This window comes from Dendropsophus ebraccatus, chromosome 1, assembly GCF_027789765.1.
Source record: "Dendropsophus ebraccatus isolate aDenEbr1 chromosome 1, aDenEbr1.pat, whole genome shotgun sequence".
NCBI lineage: Eukaryota > Metazoa > Chordata > Amphibia > Anura > Hylidae > Dendropsophus > Dendropsophus ebraccatus.
In genome coordinates this window covers 4,183,361-4,207,603 of record NC_091454.1, presented here as the reverse complement: position 1 = coordinate 4,207,603, position 24,243 = coordinate 4,183,361, and the positions used below count along the sequence as shown (strand labels likewise).

Below are 24,243 nucleotides of genomic sequence, written 5' to 3'. Positions count from 1 at the left end.
ATAACCAGAGACATGACATCATATGTGACTGATATCAGCCGCTCCTCTTATAACGCTCCAGTACTGATATATCCTCCTATTACATCATATGTGACTGATATCAGCCGCTCCTCTTATAACACTCCAGTACTGATATATCCTCCTATTACATCCTATGTGACTGATATCAGCCGCTCCTCTTATAACGCTCCAGCACTGATATAACCTCCTATTACATCCTATGTGACTGATATCAGCCGCTCCTCTTATAACGCTCCAGCACTGATATATCCTCCTATTACATCATATGTGACTGATATCAGCCGCTCCTCTTATAACGCTCCAGTACTGATATATCTTCCTATTACATCCTATGTGACTGATATCAGCCGCTCCTCTTATAACACTCCAGTACTGATATATCCTCCTATTACATCCTATGTGACTGATATCAGCCGCTCCTCATATAACACTCCAGTACTGATATATCCTCCTATTACATATGTGACTGATATCAGCCGCTCCTCTTATAACGCTCCAGTACTGATATATCCTCCTATTACATCATATGTGACTGATATCAGCCGCTCCTCATATAACACTCCAGTACTGATATATCCTCCTATTACATATGTGACTGATATCAGCCGCTCCTCTTATAACGCTCCAGCACTGATATAACCTCCTATTACATCCTATGTGACTGATATCAGCCGCTCCTCTTATAACGCTCCAGCACTGATATATCCTCCTATTACATCATATGTGACTGATATCAGCCGCTCCTCTTATAACGCTCCAGTACTGATATATCTTCCTATTACATCCTATGTGACTGATATCAGCCGCTCCTCTTATAACACTCCAGTACTGATATATCCTCCTATTACATCCTATGTGACTGATATCAGCCGCTCCTCATATAACACTCCAGTACTGATATATCCTCCTATTACATATGTGACTGATATCAGCCGCTCCTCTTATAACGCTCCAGTACTGATATATCCTCCTATTACATCATATGTGACTGATATCAGCCGCTCCTCATATAACACTCCAGTACTGATATATCCTCCTATTACATATGTGACTGATATCAGCCGCTCCTCTTATAACGCTCCAGCACTGATATATCCTCCTATTACATCCTATGTGACTGATATCAGCCGCTCCTCTTATAACGCTCCAGCACTAATATAACCTCCTATTACATCATATGTGACTGATATCAGCGTCTCCTCTTATTACGCTCCAGTACTGATATAACCTCCTATTACATCCTATGTGACTGATATCAGCCGCTCCTCTTATAACGCTCCAGCACTGATATATCCTCCTATTACACCATATGTGACTGATATCAGCGGCTCCTCTTATAACACTCCAGTACTGATATATCCTCCTATTACACCATATGTGACTGATATCAGCCGCTCCTCTTATAACGCTCCAGCACTGATATAACCTCCTATTACATCATATGTGACTGATATCAGCCGCTCCTCTTATAACGCTCCAGTACTGATATATCCTCCTATTACATCCTATGTGACTGATATCAGCCGCTCCTCTTATTACGCTCCAGTAACATTATATCTTATATTTCAGGCCTTTGATAAGCAGGAGCTGCTGGAATGTATCAGGAAGCTGATTGATGTGGAAAGAGACTGGGTGCCTCGGTCCTCGGCGGCTAGCCTCTATGTGCGGCCCGTCTTCATCGGAACCGAGGTGATCTGCAGTGTTCTTAATAATATGTAAATGAGGGGGAGGAGTCAGATCCTGCTTATGTGTACAGGGAGGGATGGTGGCTGGTGATGTATGTAAATGAGGGGGCGGAGCCAGCGGACAGTCTAGTTGTTGCGTCTGGGTCACATGGTCTCTCTCTCTCTCCAGCCCTCCCTGGGAGTGAAGAGACCCTCCAAGGCGTTACTCTACGTCATCCTGAGCCCAGTCGGACCCTACTTCTCCAGCGGGGCGTTTAGCCCAGTGTCATTATGGGCCGATCCCAAATACGTCCGAGCCTGGAGAGGCGGAACCGGCGACAGCAAAGTGGGAGGGTACGGAACGTGTGTGTGCGGATGTGAACGCTGCATTATACTACAGCGCCCCCTACTGGGACCAAGAAGGGGAACAGAGACGGACTGGGAGTGTCCTGGGGAGGGGGAAGGAGACGGACTGGGAGTGTACTGGGGATTATACTTATAGCTGCCAGGGAGGAAGGAGACGGACTGGGAGTGTACTGGGGATAATACTTATAGCTGCCAGAGGGGGAAGGAGACGGACTGGGAGTGTACTGGGGAGGGGGAAGGAGACGGACTGGGAGTGTACTGGGGAGGGGGAAGGAGACGGACTGGGAGTGTACTGGGGAGGGGGAAGGAGACAGACTGGGAGTGTACTGGGGATTATACTTATAGCTGCCAGGGGGGAAGGAGACGGACTGGGAGTGTACTGGGGATAATACTTATAGCTGCCAGAGGGGGAAGGAGACGGACTGGGAGTGTACTGGGGATTATACTTATAGCTGCCAGAGGGGGAAGGAGACGGACTGGGAGTGTACTGGGGAGGGGGAAGGAGACAGACTGGGAGTGTACTGGGGATTATACTTATAGCTGCCAGGGGGGAAGGAGACGGACTGGGAGTGTACTGGGGAGGGGGAAGGAAACGGACTGGGAGTGTACTGGGGAGGGGGAAGGAGACGGACTGGGAGTGTACTGGGGAGGGGGAAGGAGACGGACTGGGAGTGTACTGGGGATTATACTTATAGCTGCCAGAGGGGGAAGGAGACGGACTGGGAGTGTACTGGGGATTATACTTATAGCTGCCAGAGGGGGAAGGAGACGGACTGGGAGTGTACTGGGGATTATACTTATAGCTGCCAGGGGGGGAAGGAGACGGACTGGGAGTGTACTGGGGATTATACTTATAGCTGCCAGAGGGGGAAGGAGACGGACTGGGAGTGTACTGGGGAGGGGGAAGGAGACGGACTGGGAGTGTACTGGGGAGGGGGAAGGAGACTGACTGGGAGTGTACTGGGGAGGGGGAAGGAGACGGACTGGGAGTGTACTGGGGATTATACTTATAGCTGCCAGAGGGGGCAGGAGACGGACTGGGAGTGTACTGGGGATTATACTTATAGCTGCCAGAGGGGGAAGGAGACGGACTGGGAGTGTACTGGGGATAATACTTATAGCTGCCAGAGGGGGAAGGAGACGGACTGGGAGTGTACTGGGGATTATACTTATAGCTGCCAGGGGGGGAAGGAGACGGACTGGGAGTGTACTGGGGATAATACTTATAGCTGCCAGAGGGGGAAGGAGACGGACTGGGAGTGTACTGGGGATTATACTTATAGCTGCCAGAGGGGGAAGGAGACGGACTGGGAGTGTACTGGGGATTATACTTATAGCTGCCAGAGGGGGAAGGAGACGGACTGGGAGTGTACTGGGGATTATACTTATAGCTGCCAGAGGGGGAAGGAGACGGACTGGGAGTGTACTGGGGATTATACTTATAGCTGCCAGGGGGGGAAGGAGACGGACTGGGAGTGTACTGGGGATTATACTTATAGCTGCCAGAGGGGGAAGGAGACGGACTGGGAGTGTACTGGGGATTATACTTATAGCTGCCAGGGGGGGAAGGAGACGGACTGGGAGTGTACTGGGGATTATACTTATAGCTGCCAGAGGGGGAAGGAGACGGACTGGGAGTGTACTGGGGATTATACTTATAGCTGCCAGGGGGGGAAGGAGACGGACTGGGAGTGTACTGGGGATTATACTTATAGCTGCCAGAGGGGGAAGGAGACGGACTGGGAGTGTACTGGGGATTATACTTATAGCTGCCAGAGGGGGAAGGAGACGGACTGGGAGTGTACTGGGGATTATACTTATAGCTGCCAGGGGGGGAAGGAGACGGACTGGGAGTGTTCTGGGGACTATGTTTCTGGTTGGCAGAGTGGGAAAAAAACTCCCCAGTGATGGAATCTCTGGGGGGGAGGGGGGATCATTCATCTGTATAATCATGAACATTTCACTCTGACTGTCGGGACCCCGGAGACCCCAATAATCAGCTTATTCTGAACCCCAGTGAATGATCCCTGGTGTTTTCCTTAGGAATTATGGGAACTCCCTCTTCGCCCAGTACGAGGCTCAGGGCTACGGCTGTCAGCAGGTTCTGTGGCTGTACGGAGAGGACGAGCAGATCACAGAGGTCGGCACAATGAATCTCTTCCTATTCTGGACAAACGAACATGGCGGTAAGAATCAGGGAATCAGCGCGGCGTGTAAGGGAAATCCCTATAAGAATACAGGAATGAATCAGCGCGGCGTGTAAGGGAAATCCCTATAAGAATCAGGGAATCAGCGCGGCGTGTAAGGGAAATCTCTATAAGAATACGGGAATCAGCGCGGCGTGTAAGGGAAATCCCTATAAGAATCAGGGAATCAGCGCGGCGTGTAAGGGAAATCCCTATAAGAATCAGGGAATCAGCGCGGCGTGTAAGGGAAATCCCTATAAGAATCAGGGAATCAGCGCGGCGTGTAAGGGAAATCCCTATAAGAATACGGGAATCAGAGCGGCGTGTAAGGGAAATCCCTATAAGAATCAGGGAATCAGCGCAGCGTGTAAGGGAAATCCCTATAAGAATACAGGAATCAGCGCGGCGTGTAAGGGAAATCCCTATAAGAATCAGGGAATCAGCGCGGCGTGTAAGGGAAATCCCTATAAGAATCAGGGAATCAGCGCTGCGTGTAAGGGAAATCCCTATAAGAATCAGGGAATCAGCGCGGCGTGTAAGGGAAATCCCTATAAGAATCAGGGAATCAGCGCGGTGTGTAAGGGAAATCCCTATAAGAATACGGGAATCAGCGCGGCGTGTAAGGGAAATCCCTATAAGAATACGGGAATCAGCGCGGCGTGTAAGGGAAATCCCTATAAGAATCAGGGAATCAGCGCGGCGTGTAAGGGAAATCCCTATAAGAATCAGGGAATCAGCGCGGCGTGTAAGGGAAATCCCTATAAGAATCAGGGAATCAGCGCGGCGTGTAAGGGAAATCCCTATAAGAATCAGGGAATCAGCGCGGCGTGTAAGGGAAATCCCTATAAGAATCAGGGAATCAGCGCAGCGTGTAAGGGAAATCCCTATAAGAATCAGGGAATCAGCGCGGCGTGTAAGGGAAATCCCTATAAGAATCAGGGAATCAGCACGGCGTGTAAGGGAAATCCCTATAAGAATCAGGGAATCAGCGCGGCGTGTAAGGGAAATCCCTATAAGAATCAGGGAATCAGCGCGGCGTGTAATGGAAATCCCTATAAGAATCAGGGAATCAGCGCGGCGTGTAAGGGAAATCCCTATAAGAATCAGGGAATCAGCGCCGCGTGTAAGGGAAATCCCTATAAGAATCAGGGAATCAGCGCGGCGTGTAAGGGAAATCCCTATAAGAATCAGGGAATCAGCGCGGCGTGTAAGGGAAATCCCTATAAGAATCAGGGAATCAGCGCGGCGTGTAATGGAAATCCCTATAAGAATCAGGTAATCAGCGCGGCGTGTAAGGGAAATCCCTATAAGAATCAGGGAATCAGCGCAGCGTGTAAGGGAAATCCCTATAAGAATCAGGTAATCAGCGCGGCGTGTAAGGGAAATCCCTATAAGAATCAGGGAATCAGCGCGGCGTGTAAGGGAAATCCCTATAAGAATCAGGTAATCAGCGCGGCGTGTAAGGGAAATCCCTATAAGAATACGGGAAACAGCGCGGCGTGTAAGGGAAATCCGTATAAGAATACGGGAATCAGCGCGGTGTGTAAGGGAAATCCCTATAAGAATACAGGAATGAATCAGCGCGGTGTGTAAGGGAAATCCCTATAAGAATCAGGGAATCAGCGCGGCGTGTAAGGGAAATCCCTATAAGAATACGGGAATCAGCGCGGCGTGTAAGGGAAATCCCTATAAGAATCAGGGAATGAGCGCGGCGTGTAAGGGAAATCCCTATAAGAATACGGGAAACAGCGCAGCGTGTAAGGGAAATCCGTATAAGAATATGGGAATCAGCGCGGCGTGTAAGGGAAATCCCTATAAGAATACAGGAATGAATCAGCGCGGCGTGTAAGGGAAATCCCTATAAGAATCAGGGAATCAGCGCGGCGTGTAAGGGAAATCCCTATAAGAATACGGGAATCAGCGCGGCGTGTAAAGGAAATCCCTATAAGAATCAGGGAATGAGCGCGGCGTGTAAGGGAAATCCCTATAAGAATCAGGGAATCAGTGCGGCGTGTAAAGGAAATCCCTATAAGAATCAGGGAATGAGCGCGGCGTGTAAGGGAAATCCCTATAAGAATACGGGAATCAGTGCGGCGTGTAAGGGAAATCCCTATAAGAATCAGGGAATCAGCGCGGCGTGTAAGGGAAATCCCTATAAGAATCAGGGAATCAGCGCGGCGTGTAAGGGAAATCCCTATAAGAATCAGGGAATCAGCGCGGCGTGTAAGGGAAATCCCTATAAGAATCAGGGAATCAGCGCGGCGTGTAAGGGAAATCCCTATAAGAATACGGGAATCAGCGCGGCGTGTAAAGGAAATCCCTATAAGAATCAGGGAATGAGCGCGGCGTGTAAGGGAAATCCCTATAAGAATCAGGGAATCAGTGCGGCGTGTAAGGGAAATCCCTATAAGAATCAGGGAATGAGCGCGGCGTGTAAGGGAAATCCCTATAAGAATCAGGGAATCAGCGCGGCGTGTAAGGGAAATCTCTATAAGAATCAGGGAATCAGCGCGGCGTGTAAGGGAAATCCCTATAAGAATACGGGAATCAGCGTGGCGTGTAAGGGAAATCCCTATAAGAATCAGGGAATCAGCGCGGCGTGTAAGGGAAATCCCTATAAGAATACGGGAATCAGCGCGACGTGTAAGGGAAATCCCTATAAGAATCAGGGAATCAGCGCGGCGTGTAAGGGAAATCCCTATAAGAATACGGGAATCAGCGCGGCGTGTAAGGGAAATCCCTATAAGAATCAGGGAATCAGCGCGGCCTTTAAGGGAAATCCCTATAAGAATCAGGGAATCAGCGCGGCGTGTAAGGGAAATCCCTATAAGAATCAGGGAATCAGCGCGGCGTGTAAGGGAAATCCCTATAAGAATCAGGGAATCAGCGCGGCGTGTAAGGGAAATCCCTATAAGAATCAGGGAATCAGCGCGGCGTGTAAGGGAAATCCCTATAAGAATCAGGGAATCAGCGCGGCGTGTAATGGAAATCCCTATAAGAATCAGGAAATCAGCGCGGCGTGTAAGGGAAATCCCTATAAGAATCAGGGAATCAGCGCAGCGTGTAAGGGAAATCCCTATAAGAATCAGGTAATCAGCGCGGCGTGTAAGGGAAATCCCTATAAGAATCAGGGAATCAGCGCGGCGTGTAAGGGAAATCCCTATAAGAATCAGGTAATCAGCGCGGCGTGTAAGGGAAATCCCTATAAGAATACGGGAAACAGCGCGGCGTGTAAGGGAAATCCGTATAAGAATACGGGAATCAGCGCGGCGTGTAAGGGAAATCCCTATAAGAATACAGGAATGAATCAGCGCGGTGTGTAAGGGAAATCCCTATAAGAATCAGGGAATCAGCGCGGCGTGTAAGGGAAATCCCTATAAGAATACGGGAATCAGCGCGGCGTGTAAAGGAAATCCCTATAAGAATCAGGGAATGAGCGCGGCGTGTAAGGGAAATCCCTATAAGAATACGGGAAACAGCGCAGCGTGTAAGGGAAATCCGTATAAGAATATGGGAATCAGCGCGGCGTGTAAGGGAAATCCCTATAAGAATACAGGAATGAATCAGCGCGGCGTGTAAGGGAAATCCCTATAAGAATCAGGGAATCAGCGCGGCGTGTAAGGGAAATCCCTATAAGAATACGGGAATCAGCGCGGCGTGTAAAGGAAATCCCTATAAGAATCAGGGAATGAGCGCGGCGTGTAAGGGAAATCCCTATAAGAATCAGGGAATCAGCGCGGCGTGTAATGGAAATCCCTATAAGAATCAGGGAATGAGCGCGGCGTGTAAGGGAAATCCCTATAAGAATACGGGAATCAGTGCGGCGTGTAAGGGAAATCCCTATAAGAATCAGGGAATCAGCGCGGCGTGTAAGGGAAATCCCTATAAGAATCAGGGAATCAGCGCGGCGTGTAAGGGAAATCCCTATAAGAATCAGGGAATCAGCGCGGCGTGTAAGGGAAATCCCTATAAGAATCAGGGAATCAGCGCGGCGTGTAAGGGAAATCCCTATAAGAATACGGGAATCAGCGCGGCGTGTAAAGGAAATCCCTATAAGAATCAGGGAATGAGCGCGGCGTGTAAGGGAAATCCCTATAAGAATCAGGGAATCAGCGCGGCGTGTAAGGGAAATCCCTATAAGAATCAGGGAATGAGCGCGGCGTGTATGGGAAATCCCTATAAGAATCAGGGAATCAGCGCTGCGTGTAAGGGAAATCCCTATAAGAATCAGGGAATCAGCGCGGCGTGTAAGGGAAATCCCTATAAGAATCAGGGAATCAGCGCGGCGTGTAAGGGAAATCTCTATAAGAATCAGGGAATCAGCGCGGCGTGTAAGGGAAATCCCTATAAGAATACGGGAATCAGCGTGGCGTGTAAGGGAAATCCCTATAAGAATCAGGGAATCAGCGCGGCGTGTAAGGGAAATCCCTATAAGAATACGGGAATCAGCGCGACGTGTAAGGGAAATCCCTATAAGAATCAGGGAATCAGCGCGGCGTGTAAGGGAAATCCCTATAAGAATACGGGAATCAGCGCGGCGTGTAAGGGAAATCCCTATAAGAATCAGGGAATCAGCGCGGCCTTTAAGGGAAATCCCTATAAGAATCAGGGAATCAGCGCGGCGTGTAAGGGAAATCCCTATAAGAATCAGGGAATCAGCGCGGCGTGTAAGGGAAATCCCTATAAGAATCAGGGAATCAGCGCGGCGTGTAAGGGAAATCCCTATAAGAATCAGGTAATCAGCGGCGGCTTGTAAGGGAAATCCCTATAAGAATCAGGGAATCAGCGCAGTGTGTAAGGGAAATCCCTATAAGAATCAGGGAATCAGCGCGGCGTGTAAGGGAAATCCCTATAAGAATCAGGGAATCAGCGCGGCGTGTAAGGGAAATCCCTATAAGAATACGGGAATCAGCGCGGCGTGTAAGGGAAATCCCTATAAGAATCAGGGTATCAGCGCGGCGTGTAAGGGAAATCCCTATAAGAATCCGGGAATCAGCGCGGCGTGTAAGGGAAATCCCTATAAGAATACGGGAATCAGCGCGGCGTGTAAGAGAAATCCCTATAAGAATCAGGGAATCAGCGCAGCGTGTAAGGGAAATCCCTATAAGAATCAGGGAATCAGCGCGGTGTGTAAGGGAAATCCCTATAAGAATCAGGGAATCAGTGCGGCGTGTAAGGGAAATCCCTATAAGAATCAGGGAATCAGCGCGGTGTGTAAGGGAAATCCCTATAAGAATCAGGGAATCAGTGCGGCGTGTAAGGGAAATCCCTATAAGAATACGGGAATCAGCGCGGCGTGTAAGGGAAATCCCTATAAGAATACGGGAATCAGCGCGGCGTGTAAGGGAAATCCCTATAAGAATCAGGGAATCAGCGCAGCGTGTAAGGGAAATCCCTATAAGAATCAGGGAATCAGCGCGGTGTGTAAGGGAAATCCCTATAAGAATCAGGGAATCAGTGCGGCGTGTAAGGGAAATCCCTATAAGAATCAGGGAATCAGTGCGGCGTGTAAGGGAAATCCCTATAAGAATCAGGGAATCAGTGCGGCGTGTAAGAGAAATCTTTATGTTTCCACAATTTATTAATAACCAGTTTTACAGCAGGTGATAAGAGAGATGCTGGAGTGTGAGGTTGTACTGCCATCTGGTGGCCGCTGTGTGGAATAGCAGACTTCCTATCACAGGTATAGAATAGATGGAACATAATATAATACGTGCCGGCTGCATTGCTCTCTGATGTCAGGGCCCCTTTAAGGGCCGGATGGGAAGCCGCAGCAGATTCTCCAGCCTCAGCGCAGGGACAGATGGTCGCTGACTACACTTGACAAATTACTTTTTTAAATCCAATTTGTGGCTTAGATTTCATCTTTCTGCTTTGCACTTGGTCAGATGCCAGAACTTATAATGGCGCGGCCACAGAGAGATGCCCGATGGAATTAGCAGAGGTCACAGCAGCACAGAGTAATTAAGGGGGAACTAGACTGTACTCATCCCAGCTCCTGCAGATTGTCACCCAGCTTTCCCAGACTCCAGAACGTGACTCATTTCACAACTCTTTATTTCCCAGAGCTTGAGTTGGCGACTCCACCACTAGATGGCATCATTCTCCCAGGGGTCACCAGACGCAGCATCCTAGACCTGGCTCTTAAATGGGTATGTAGAGATTGTTCTCTGGTGTCAGCCGCTGCGCAGTAGGAGCAGCCAGTGAGAGCTCTGTCTGTCCGCAGGGCGAGTTCAAGGTCTCGGAGCGATATATGACTATGGCGCAGCTGGTGACCGCCCTGAAGGAGGGTCGCGTCAAGGAGATGTTCGGTGCTGGAACGGCCTGTGTGGTGTGTCCGGTCGGGAGGATCCTGTACAAGGACGAGGTGAGAGAGTATATATGATATGTATGTTATATACAGGGCCTATAAGGAGTATATATGTTATATACAGGGCCTATAAGGAGTATATATGTTATATACAGGGCCTATAAGGAGTATATATGTTATATACAGGGCCTATAAGGAGTATATATGTTATATACAGCGCCTATAAGGAGTATATATGTTATATACAGAGCCTATAAGGAGTATATATGTTATGTACAGGGCCTATAAGGAGTATATATGTTATATACAGCGGCTATAAGGAGTATATATGTTATATACAGGGCCTATAAGGAGTATATATGTTATATACAGGGCCTATAAGGAGTATATATGTTATATACAGGGCCTATAAGGAGTATATATGTTATATACAGCGCCTATAAGGAGTATACATGTTATATACAGGGCCTATAAGGAGTATATATGTTATATACAGGGCCTATAAGGAGTATATATGTTATATACAGCTATAGGCCAGGTTCAGACTATGTAAGTGTGCGGCTGTATTTGCGGCTGTAATTGTGCGGCGGTATTTTTGGTGGTTCATGCGTACGCTGGAAAATATACGATATACGGCTGCACAGTGCACACTATGTATGAATCTACGGCCCGATCGTAAACGGACCCGTAAAAAATGAACAAGACCATTGTTTTCCGCTGGACATGCGGCCGTGGATTGACAGGCGGTCCGTACGGAGTACTTCAAAAATAGCCGGCAATGATGCCGAATGCCGATGCCTCTAATAGTTAATATATTAAATTAATAAAACACATTTTCTTTGTAATAAAGTCCCTTTCGTTGGTCAATAATTTAATTCTAACGAATCCATCATTGTGCAATTAAATATACTGTTAAAATAAATAGATATATAAATAAATTTATATTTATGTATATATATATATATATTTTTTTTTACAGTATATTTAATTGCACAATGATGGATTCGTTAGAATTAAACTATTGAACATTATTGAACAACGAAACTGAATTTATTTAATCGAAAATGTGTTTTATTAATTAAATATTAATTAGTACAGGAAGCTCCATAAGCCGTTAATTCATATTCCCGGCAATAGAGCTTTCTGTACTAATCATCACTTTACTTTAATGAAAACATCAAATGTTTCTTCTAATTATGTTATGACAATAGCATTATTAGAAGAAACATTTAGAATTATATGTGCGCTCAGCTGATTGGCTGATCGGCTGAGCGCACATATAATTAGCGGGTCCGCAGCACAGTGACTTCATTGTGCTGCAGACCAGCGAAGAGGACACATCGGGGTGAGTATAGAGCTCTCCCCACCCCCTCCCCAGCACTGCACCCCTCCCAGCAAGGAAGGGGGGTCACTTGTATTGTGTGCAATACATCCTCCCTTAACCCCTTGGGGGTCAGACTGTAAGCAGCGATCTGTAAAGATGCTGCATACTGTAAGGAGCACAACACCGCTCACAATGATGGGTGTTGTGCTCCTGTTTGTGTGTTTTTTGTGTGTTTCTCCCTTTTTGTTTTTCAGATATCGGTATCCTGGGGATTACGTCGGATTCCATGGACTACGTCGATGACCAGCGGTTGTTTGTTGTTTTTTTTTTAATATAATGGTCAATGAGGGGTGTGGGGGTGTTTTTATTTGAATAAAAAAATTTTTTAACTTGTGTCTTGTCTTTATTTCTTTACTTTATAGACTTAGTAGTGTTTTTTTTTTTAAATAAATAAATAATAAAAAAAAAAACGCGTAGGGTTCCCCCCTATTTTTATAACCAGCCGGGTTAAAAACCAAACGACAGCAGCCTAGTAACACCAGGGTGGGAAGAGCCATTGGTTTAGGCCCTCCCCAGCCTAAATCTTACCAGCCTGCTGCCGCCCAGTCCAGGAGCGCCAATTTTGACGCTCCGGGACCACTGGCACCCGGCTCTTCCCAGTACCCCTGGTGGCATTGGGTACTGGGGTAATAATAGGGGGTTAGTGTTAGCCATTTTATACCGGCTAACACTAGGCCCCGACTTAGTAATGGATTCCGTCTATCAGACAGCTGCCACTACTAAGTCTATAAAGTAAAGAAATAAAGACAAGACACAAGTTAAAATTTTTTTTTATTCAAATAAAAACACCCCCACACCCCTCATTGACCATTTTATTAAAAAAAAAAAAAAAACGCTGGTCATCGACGTAGTCCACGGAATCCGACGTAATCCCCAGGATACCGATATCTGAAAAACAAAAAGGGAGAAACACACAAAAAACACACAAACAGGAGCACAACACCCATCATTGTGAGCGGTGTTGTGCTCCTTACAGTATGCAGCATCTTTACAGATCGCTGCTTACAGTCTGGCCCCCAAGGGGTTAAGGGAGGATGTATTGCATCCCCCTTAACCCCCTGGGGGCCAGACTGATGTCAGACTGCACCCATCCCAGCAAGGAAGGGGTTAACTGACCCCCCCTTCCTTGCTGGGAGGGGTGCAGTGCTGGGGAGGGGGTGGGGAGAGCTCTATACTCACCCCGATGTGTCCTCTTCGCTGGTCCGCAGCACAATGAAGTCACTGTACTGCGGACCTGCTAATTATATGTGCGCTGAGCCGATCAGCCAATCAGCTGAGCGCACATATAATTCTAAATGTTTCTTCTAATAATGCTATTGTGATAACATAATTAGAAGAAACATTTGATGTTTTCATTAAAGTAAAGTGATGATTAGTACAGAAAGCTCTATTACCGGCAATATGAATTAACGGCTTATGGAGCTTCCTGTACTAATTAATATTTAATGAATAAAACACATTTTCGATGAAATAAATTCAGTTTCGTTGTTCAATAATTTAATTCTAACAAATCCATCATTGTGCAATTCAATATACTGTCAAAAAATAAATATATATATAAATATACATTTATTTATATATCTATTTATTTTAACTGTATATTTAATTGTTTGCATCACTTTCTTAACATTTTATTTGTTATTTTTAGTTGAACCAGATTTCCAAGTAAATGACCGTATGTTTTCAGCCGCATGTCTATTTTTTCCCACGGCCGGAGTTTCATCCGCACATTTACAGCCGCATAAAAAATACAGCCGCACAGTTACATAGTGTGAACCTAGCCATAAGGAGTATATATGTTATATACAGTGCCTATAAGGAGTATATATGTTATATACAGGGCCTATAAGGAGTATATATGTTATATACAGGGCCTATAAGGAGTATATATGTTATATACAGCGCCTATAAGGAGTATACATGTTATATACAGGGCCTATAAGGAGTATATATGTTATATACAGCTATAAGGAGTATATATGTTATATACAGGGCCTATAAGGAGTATATATGTTATATACAGGGCCTATAAGGAGTATATATGTTATATACAGTGCCAATAAGGAGTATATATGTTATATACAGCTATAAGGAGTATATATGTTATATACAGGGCCTATAAGGAGTATATATGTTATATACAGGGCCTATAAGGAGTATATATGTTATATACAGGGCCTATAAGGAGTATATATGTTATATACAGCTATAAGGAGTATATATGTTATATACAGGGCCTATAAGGAGTATATATGTTATATACAGGGCCTATAAGGAGTATATATGTTATATACAGTGCCAATAAGGAGTATATATGTTATATACAGCTATAAGGAGTATATATGTTATATACAGGGCCTATAAGGAGTATATATGTTATATACAGGGCCTATAAGGAGTATATATGTTATATACAGGGCCTATAAGGAGTATATATGTTATATACAGGGCCTATAAGGAGTATATATGTTATATACAGGGCCTATAAGGAGTATATATGTTATATACAGGGCCTATAAGGAGTATATATGTTATATACAGGGCCTATAAGGAGTATATATGTTATATACAGGGCCTATAAGGAGTATATATGTTATATACAGGGCCTATAAGGAGTATATATGTTATATACAGCGCCTATAAGGAGTATATATGTTATATACAGCGCCTATAAGGAGTATATATGTTATATACAGGGCCTATAAGGAGTATATATGTTATATACAGGGCCTATAAGGAGTATATATGTTATATACAGCTATAAGGAGTATATATGTTATATACAGGGCCTATAAGGAGTATATATGTTATATACAGGGCCTATAAGGAGTATATATGTTATATACAGGGCCTATAAGGAGTATATATGTTATATACAGCTATAAGGAGTATATATGTTATATACAGGGCCTATAAGGAGTATATATGTTATATACAGGGCCTATAAGGAGTATATATGTTATATACAGGGCCTATACGGAGTATATATGTTATATACAGGGCCTATAAGCAGGGGCGGGCTGGGCCGGGGGGCAGGGTGGCATCTGCCCCCCGGGCCGGCCTTCCCCAGTACATTACAGGGCCGCGCTGAGGCTGCTTACCGCCCCAGCGCTCTCCTCTCTGCCTGTGCTGCAGGGCCGGTCTGTGATGCCAGTTGCAGCTGAAGCTGCTCCCCGCCCCCGTTAAGCCCCGCCCCCGTTAAGCCCCGCCCCCTGTGTATCGTCCCATGTTCCTCCTGGCCCAGGACTTCCTGTATTACACAGTGTGGAGAGGAGGAGGCTGGCTGCTGCTAACCTCCAGCTACACAGTGTCCTCCAGCTCCAGGCTCCTGCTCCCTGACCATCCCCCTCGTGTCCTGCTCTCTGCTCAGCAGCTATAATGCAGGTACTTCGGGTTGTAGATAGGAGGGAGGTCGGGACAGAGAGGAGAGGGCTGTCTGCTGAGCTGGGCTGACAGAGGCAAACACACACACTAGCATCTGTTCCCCCAACCCCCTGTAGCTGCTGCCCTTTACCCCCTATAGCTGCACCCTCTTCCACAGGCTGCATTGCCCCTCTGCACCTGTAGTTGATATGTACCTCCTAAGGCTGCTGTGCGAGCCTTCCCCCCAGACTGCTGTGTTCTCCCCTTCAGGCTGCTTTGCCTCTCCCCCCCCCCCCCCCTTTCAGGCTGCTGTGCCCCTCCCCCCTCTTTTAGGCTGCTGTGCCCCCCCCTTCAGGCTGCGGTCCCCCCCCCTTTTCAGGCTGCTTTGCTCCCCCCTCCCCCCCCCCCCCCACACACATTTCAGACTGCTGTGCCCCCACACACAGAATGATACACACTCATAGAGAACAATATACGGTCATACAGAACAATACAGAACAATACGCACCCATACAGAACAATACGCACCCATACAGAACAATACGCACCCATACAGGACAATACGCACCCATACAGAACAATACGCACCCATACAGAACAATATACACCCATACAGAACAATATACACCTATGCAGAACAATATACACCTATACAGAACAATATACACCCATACAGAACAATATACACCCATACAGAACAATACGCACCCATACAGAACAATACGCACTCATACAGAACAATATACACCCATACAGAACAATACGCACTCATACAGAACAATATACACCCATACAGAACAGTACGCACTCATACAGAACCATACAGAACAATATACACCTATACAGAACAATATACACCTATACAGAACAATATACACCCATACAGAACAATATACACCCATACAGAACAATTTACACTCATACAGAACCATATACACCCATACAGAACATACAGTACAATATACACCCATACAGAACAATATACACCTGTACAGAACCATACAGAACAATATACACCCATACAGAACAATATACACCAATACAGAACCATACAGTACCATATACACCCATAAAGAACCATACAGTACAATATACACTCATACAGAACAATATACACTCATACAGAACAATTTACACTCAAACAGAACCATACAGAACAATATACACCCATACAGAACAATATACACCCATACAGAACAATATACACCAATACAGAACAATATACACCAATACAGAACAATATACACCCATACAGAACAATTTACACTCATACTGAACCTTACAGTACTATATACACCCATACAGTACAATATACACCCATACAGTACAATATACACACATACAGTACAATATACACACATACAGAACAATACTCACCCATACAGAACGATACAGAACAATATACACCCATACAGAACAATATACACCCATACAGAACAATTTACACTCATACTGAACCTTACAGTACTATATACAACCATACAGTACAATATACACACATACAGTACAATATACACACATACAGAACAATACTCACCCATACAGAACGATACAGAACAATATACACCCATACAGAACAATATACACCAATACAGAACAATATACACCCATACAGAACCATACAGTGCAATATACACCCATACAGTACAATATACACACATACAGAACAATATACACCCATACAGAACCATACAGTACCATATACACCCATACAGGACCATACAGAACAATATACACCAATACAGAACAATATACACCTATACAGAACCATACAGTACAATATACACCTATACAGAACAATATACACCAATACAGAACAATATACACCTATACAGAACCATACAGTACAATATACACCTATACAGAACAATATACACCCATACAGAACAATATACACCCATACAGAACCATACAGTGCAATATACACCCATACAGAACATTATACACCCATACAGAACATTATACACCCATACAGAACAATATGCACCCATACAGAACAATAGGCACCCATACAGAACAATATACACCCATACAGAACCATACAGTGCAATATACACCCATACAAAATAATACGTACTCATACAGAACAATATGCACCCATACAGATCAATATATACCCATACAGAACAATATATACCCATACAGAACAATATACACCCATACAGAACCATACAGAACAATATACACCCATAAAGAACCATACAGTGCAATATACACCCATACAGAACAATACGCACTCATACAGAACAATATACACCCATACAGAACAATACGCACCCATACAGAACAATATACACCCATACAGAACAATACGCACTCATACAGAACAATATACACCCATACAGAACAATACGCACTCATACAGAACAATATACACCCATACAGAACAATACGCACTCATACAGAACAATACGCACCCATACAGAACAATATACACCCATACAGAACAATACGCACTCATACAGAACAATATACACCCATACAGAACAATACGCACTCATACAGAACAATATACACATTTTGTAGGGTATTTTGGAGCATATTGTATGTTAGTCAGTATGTTGGAGGTCACCCAGCTTTCCCAGCATCTTGTAGTCAGTAAAATGGAGGTCACCCAGCTTCCCCAATATCGTTCACTCAGTAAATTATGGTCACCCAGCTTTCCCACAATCTTATACTCAGTAAGATGGAGGTCACCCAGCTTTCCCACCATCTTATACTCAGTGACTGGTAGCCTCGGGGTGCTGCATAGTAGATCTATACTGTGCAGCTGAAAACCATATCACCACAATTGTGCTAATTGGTTCCCTTTAAGGAGCACTCCAGCCCTTACCTATTATTACCCTCCCCACATCAGTGCAGGGGCGGTGGTTGGCACCCCGGGCCTGTACTTCTGCCAGCGGCGATGTTCCAACCATTGGGGTAACATCTCCTTCCCTTCTGGTCATTTGTGACAGGGAATTCCTACTGCTCTGTGTGAAGGGGCCAGAAGTCACCTTGTCAATGTAAGTCTATGGGATGGTTCCGTGTCAGCGCTGAGCCGTCCCATATACTTATACAGTAAAGAGATCCCCGACCCCGTCACAGCGAGCAGTAGGAATTCCCTGTTTACAAATGACTGGAAGGGCTGAATGTGTTATCCGAAGTGTGAGAACAGTGCTACTGGAGAAAGTATTGGAGTGGGTGGCATCTACCTTCCCTGCACTGATGTGGGGAGTGTAATAAGTGAGGGCCTAGAGTGGTCCTTGAAGGATGGGCCGCTAGCCGGCTACTCATGGGCCAGTGCTGTGTGCTTGCCCCCCAGGCTAAAATTTGCCAGCCAGCCCCTGCCTATAAGGAGTATATATGTTATATACAGGGCCTATAAGGAGTATATATGTTATATACAGGGCCTATACGGAGTATATATGTTATATACAGGGCCTATAAGGAGTATATATGTTATATACAGGGCCTATACGGAGTATATATGTTATATACAGGGCCTATAAGGAGTATATATGTTATATACAGGCCCTATAAGGAGTATACATGTTATATACAGCGGCTATAAGGAGTATATATGTTATATACAGCGGCTATAAGGAGTATACATGTTATATACAGCGGCTATAAGGAGTATATATGTTATATACAGCGGCTATAAGGAGTATATATGTTCTATGCTGCAGCAGGTGCCTCCCTTGTATTTTGCTGCTTCCACTTTCCCCCCCACTTGCCCTTCCCCCAGCATGAGCCTCATGACACAGATCGGGCTCCTTGCTGGAGATTTGGCTGTTTCCTAGGGCGGTGGCTCCTTCTCCAGGCTGTGGCTCCATTCCCAGGCTGTGGCTTCTTCCGTAGCTTCTCCCCGGGCTGTGGCTCCATTCCCAGGCTGTGGCTCCATTCCCAGGCTGTGGCTTCTTCTGTAGCTTCTCCCCGGGCTGTGGCTCCATTCCCAGGCTGTGGCTTCTTCTGTAGCTTCTCCCCGGGCTGTGGCTCCATTCCCAGGCTGTGGCTTCTTATGCAGCTTCTCCCCAGGCTGTGGCTCCATTCCCAGGCTGTGGCTTCTTCTGTAGCTTACCCCCGGGCTGTGGCTCCATTCCCAGGCTTTGGCTTCTTCTGTAGCTTATCCCCGGGCTGTGGCTCCATTCCCAGGCTTTGGCTTCTGTAGCTTCTCCCCGGGCGGTGGCTCACTGATTTTACAGCCACATCTCTCTGTCCCGCAGTCGGTAGTCGGGGGTCACTTCTCTGCCTCCTGATGCTGATTTACGGTTTTACCCGTTTGGAGATTTCTGACCTCTGACCTCTGACCTGTATGTTTTGTCTTTTGATAGAACTTGGAAATCCCGAGCAAAGAGAACAAGCTGGCCGCTCGCGTCCTGAAGGAGCTGTCCGATATCCAGGTGAGGAGCCCAAGTCTCTGTAATACTCTGTGCTGCTGCAGACCCTGCTCCTTCCACTGGGTATCCTGTATCACGTCACATGTCCACTCTAATATCACTCTCATACCTCGACCTAAATACTCTGTGCTGCTGTGGTCCCTCCCCTCATGTAACGCAGAGGGTGCGACAAGCGGTGCACTGTTGGGTGTTTACTCTTGAATGATGGGATATTTGTCCCTTTAAAAATTGCTGAGAGCAGAGAAGAGATTGGGGTATGCCAGGGGGCCCTTGTCCAGCATTATCCAACCCTGGACTAAACTAGAGAAACATGTGACCAAGGCTTCCTTCTCTCATACATTAACCCTTCGCACTGCAGGAATCCTCAGTGTATGCGGTTTAATAGCCACCCAGCACCCTTAGGCGGGCTTAGCCCTGTGCTTTCCTTGAATCCTCTGTGCTGCTGTTTTTGTACTCCGGCATTAATACAATTGTTTTTTCTATGTTTCAGTACGGGAGGACCCCGAGTGATTGGCTGGTGCTGGTGGGAGATTCCTAACCCGGGAAGAGTGAGGCGGAGGACCCCCTCACCTCTGGGACCCCACATCTTATATATCGATAGTTATTGAGTAGAAATCTCGTCCTCGGAGTCTGTGTCCTCGGATTTGTTACAGTCTGTCCCTGTGCACTGCGTCCTTACAGATCTGCAGATCATCTCTCCTCCTGTTGTGCCATCACAGATCTGCAGATCATCTCTCATCCACCTCCCCACAGAGCTGCAGATCCTCTCTCCTCCACCTCCCCACAGATCTGCAGGTCATCTCTCCTACACCTTCTCAGAGATCTGCAGATCATCTCCTCCACCTCCCCACAGATCTGCAGATCATCTCTCCTCCACCTCCCCACAGATCTGCAGATCATCTCTCCTCCACCTCCCCACAGATCTGCAAGTCATCTCCTCTGTCCTCCACCTCCCCACATATCTGCAGATCATCTCTCTCCACCACTTCCCCACAGATCTGTGGGTCATCTCTCCTCCACCTCCTCACATATCAGCAGATCATCTCTCCTCTCTCCTCCACCTACCCACAGATCTGCAGATCATCTCTCCTCCACCTCCACACAGATCTGCAGATCATCTCTCCTCCACCTCCTCACATATCAGCAGATCATCTCTCCTCCACCTACCCACAGATCTGCAGATCATCTCTCCTCCACCTCCACACAGATCTGCAGATCATCTCTCCTCCACCACCTTCCCACAGATCGTCAGATCATCTCCTCTGTCCTCCACCTCCCCACAGATCGGCAGATCATCTCCTCTGTCCTCCACCTCCCCGCAGATCATCTCTCCCCCACCTCCCCACAGATCTGCAGATCATCTCTCCCCCACCTCCCCACAGATCTGCAGATCATCTCTCCCCCACCTCCCCACAGATCTGCAGATCATCTCTCCCCATTATTGTTTTATCCACATCTGATGAATCAGGGATTTTAGGTGTCTGATCGCTGGCGTCCCGCTGCAGTCACAATGAGCGAGCGATCAGCGGATCCAGATTAACCCCTTCATCCCCCGCACAGAGAGAGGAAAGCACAAAGAGCTGAAGCTACGCACAAAAGAGAGCAACATTGCCCATACTATTCATATCACATCTACTCCACTCACCTCCGGAGCTGCACTCACAGTTCTTCTGTTACATCACCTTCTATTATACTCCAGTCATCTCCAGAGCTGCACTCAGTATTCTGCTCGTAGATCATGTCTTATCCTCCAGTCACCTCCAGAGCTGCACTCAGTATTCTGCTCGTAGATCATGTCTTATCCTCCAGTCACCTCCAGAGCTGCACTCAGTATTCTGCTCGTAGATCATGTCTTATCCTCCAGTCACCTCCAGAGCTGCACTCAGTATTCTGCTCGTAGATCATGTCTTATCCTCCACTCACCTCCAGAGCTGCACTCACAGTTCTTCTGTTACATCACCTTCTATTATACTCCAGTCATCTCCACAGCTGCACTCAGTATTCTGGAGTTACTTTGTGTCTATAGTCACTGCTGTAGTAACAATTCTATGGTTACCACTACTATTGCATCATGCCTCATACTGAAGTCATCTCCAGAGCTGCACTCACTATTCTGCTTGTAGATCATGTCTTATCCTCCAGTCACCTCCAGAGCTGCACTCACTATTCTGCTTGTAGATCATGTCTTATCCTCCAGTCACCTCCAGAGCTGCACTCACTATTCTGCTTGTAGATCATATCTTATCCTCCAGTCACCTCCAGAGCTGCACTCACTATTCTGCTGTTGCATCATGCTTCATACTACAGTCACCTCCAGAGCTGTACTCACTATTCTGCTCATAAATCATGTCTTATCCTCCAGTCACCTCCAGAGCTGCACTCACTATTCTGCTGTTGCATCATGCTTCATACTACAGTCACCTCCAGAGCTGCACTCACTATTCTGCTCATAGATCATGTCTTATCCTCCAGTCACCTCCAGAGCTGCACTCACTATTCTGCTCATAGATCATGTCTTATCCTCCAGTCACCTCCAGAGCTGCACTCACTATTCTGCTTGTAGATCATGTCTTATCCTCCAGTCACCTCCAGAGCTGCACTCACTATTCTGCTGTTGCATCATGCTTCATACTACAGTCACCTCCAGAGCTGCACTCACTATTCTGCTCATAGATCATGTCTTATCCTCCACTCACCTCCAGAGCTGCACTCACAGTTCTTCTGTTACATCACCTTCTATTATACTCCAGTCATCTCCACAGCTGCACTCAGTATTCTGGAGTTACATTGTGTCTATAGTCACTGCTGTAGTAACAATTCTATGGTTACCACTACTATTGCATCATGCCTCATACTGAAGTCATCTCCAGTGCTGCACTCACTATTCTGCTTGTAGATCATGTCTTATCCTCCAGAGCTGCACTCACTATTCTGCTTGTAGATCATATCTTATCCTCCAGTCACCTCCAGAGCTGCACTCACTATTCTGCTGTTGCATCATGCTTCATACTACAGTCACCTCCAGAGCTGCACTCACTATTCTGCTCATAGATCATGTCTTATCCTCCAGTCACCTCCAGAGCTGCACTCACTATTCTGTTGTTACATCATGCTTCATACTACAGTCACCTCCAGAGCTGCACTCACTATTCTGTTGTTACATCATGCTTCATACTACAGTCACCTCCAGAGCTGCACTCACTATTCTGTTGCTGCATCATGTCTTATATGCTACAGAGCTGCACTCACTATTCAGCTGCACTATGATGTCTTCTATTACACATCCACACTGGTTCCTTCTTCCAGGCCACAGGACCTCACCTCTCCCCACTGCCCCCTGTTGCAGCCTGGGGCGCATTACATGCGGTATACAATGCAGAATTGTGAATGCAGCTCTGGATGTCACAGGAGTATAGATAAGTGAAGTATTTTCCATTATGTGAAAACAATGAATGGCGTTGACACTTGTTCTGACACCAATGAGAAGCGATGATGTCATTATGAGGGGGAGTGGCCTAACCCTGTGCAGTATAACAGACTGGTCACTCCTCCTGGCTCCGCCCAGATGTCATAGAATCCGCTATAACGACAGATGACACATTACACTCCACGCAGGGGAACATTATAACACTATCCAGGGTTTTATGTTATTTTTTTTGTTTTTTTTTTAAACCAAAGAAGAAATTAAAAATCAAAAAATCTGTAAATTCTGAAGTATTGGAAGTCCGGATCCAGGGGTTCCCATAATCCGGAACGCTATATCGCTTTACTTCATTTCAATAAACTTTATTAACACAAAATGAACAATGCAAAATGTAAGAAAAAGAGGCGGGCTTATGCAAATGTCTCTAGAGACCCCCGATCAGCTGATCCCGCAGTGTCAGGTGTCGTAGATTATAATGTGAATCCCCTCGTGTTCCCTCCATGTTGTTGCCTTGGTGACGGACCGATATAATCGTTATATTCAGGGACTAATAGAATCGCGAATTATTATACAGAAATTATCAATGAGACCAAGAGACAAAGTGTGAACAGTGTCCGATATCCTGTGTGTAATCTGCAATAAAGCCGTGTATAATAATCCACGTCTGACTCTGTGCGTGTGTACAACCAGGGGCCACAGCATGTAATAGGGGCCACAGCATATACTGTGACAGGGGCCACATCATATAGTGATAACAGGGTCACATCATATTATAAGAGGGCGACAAAATATACTGATAACATATCAGTGTTACATAGGCTCTGCACATCATATAAAAGATTACAGTGCAGTTACATCCAGTGACTCATAGGGGACGTCTTCCATCTGGTGTAACCCCTCTTTAAGTTCCCAGTCAGTATATGGCCCCCAGTGTAGTCCCTCTTTAGTAGATGGCCCCCTCTTTGGTCCCCAGTGAGTATATGGCCCCTAGTGTAGTCCCTCTTTAGTAGATGCCCTCCTCTTTAGTCCCCAGTCAGTATATGGCCCTCAGTGTAGTCCCTCTTTAGTAGATGGCCCCCTCTTTCTTTCCCAGTCAGTATATGGCCCCTAGTGTAGCCCCTCTTTATTATATGGCCCCCTCTT

General features: G+C 46.1%; 1 protein-coding gene across 1 annotated transcript in view; it reads left to right on the top strand.

Moving 5' to 3' along the window:
• Positions 1 to 23,761, top strand: part of BCAT1 (branched chain amino acid transaminase 1) — a 66,437-nt gene extending 42,676 nt beyond the window's left edge. Inside the window, exons 5-11 of the mRNA XM_069963930.1 lie at positions 1,591 to 1,710; positions 1,876 to 2,039; positions 4,095 to 4,237; positions 10,304 to 10,389; positions 10,464 to 10,604; positions 19,611 to 19,679; positions 20,167 to 23,761. Coding sequence (XP_069820031.1) covers positions 1,591 to 1,710; positions 1,876 to 2,039; positions 4,095 to 4,237; positions 10,304 to 10,389; positions 10,464 to 10,604; positions 19,611 to 19,679; positions 20,167 to 20,214 — 771 coding nt within the window. The 3' untranslated portion in view covers positions 20,215 to 23,761. The remainder of the gene's footprint in view (positions 1 to 1,590; positions 1,711 to 1,875; positions 2,040 to 4,094; positions 4,238 to 10,303; positions 10,390 to 10,463; positions 10,605 to 19,610; positions 19,680 to 20,166) is intronic.
• Positions 23,762 to 24,243: the final 482 nt, after the last annotated feature.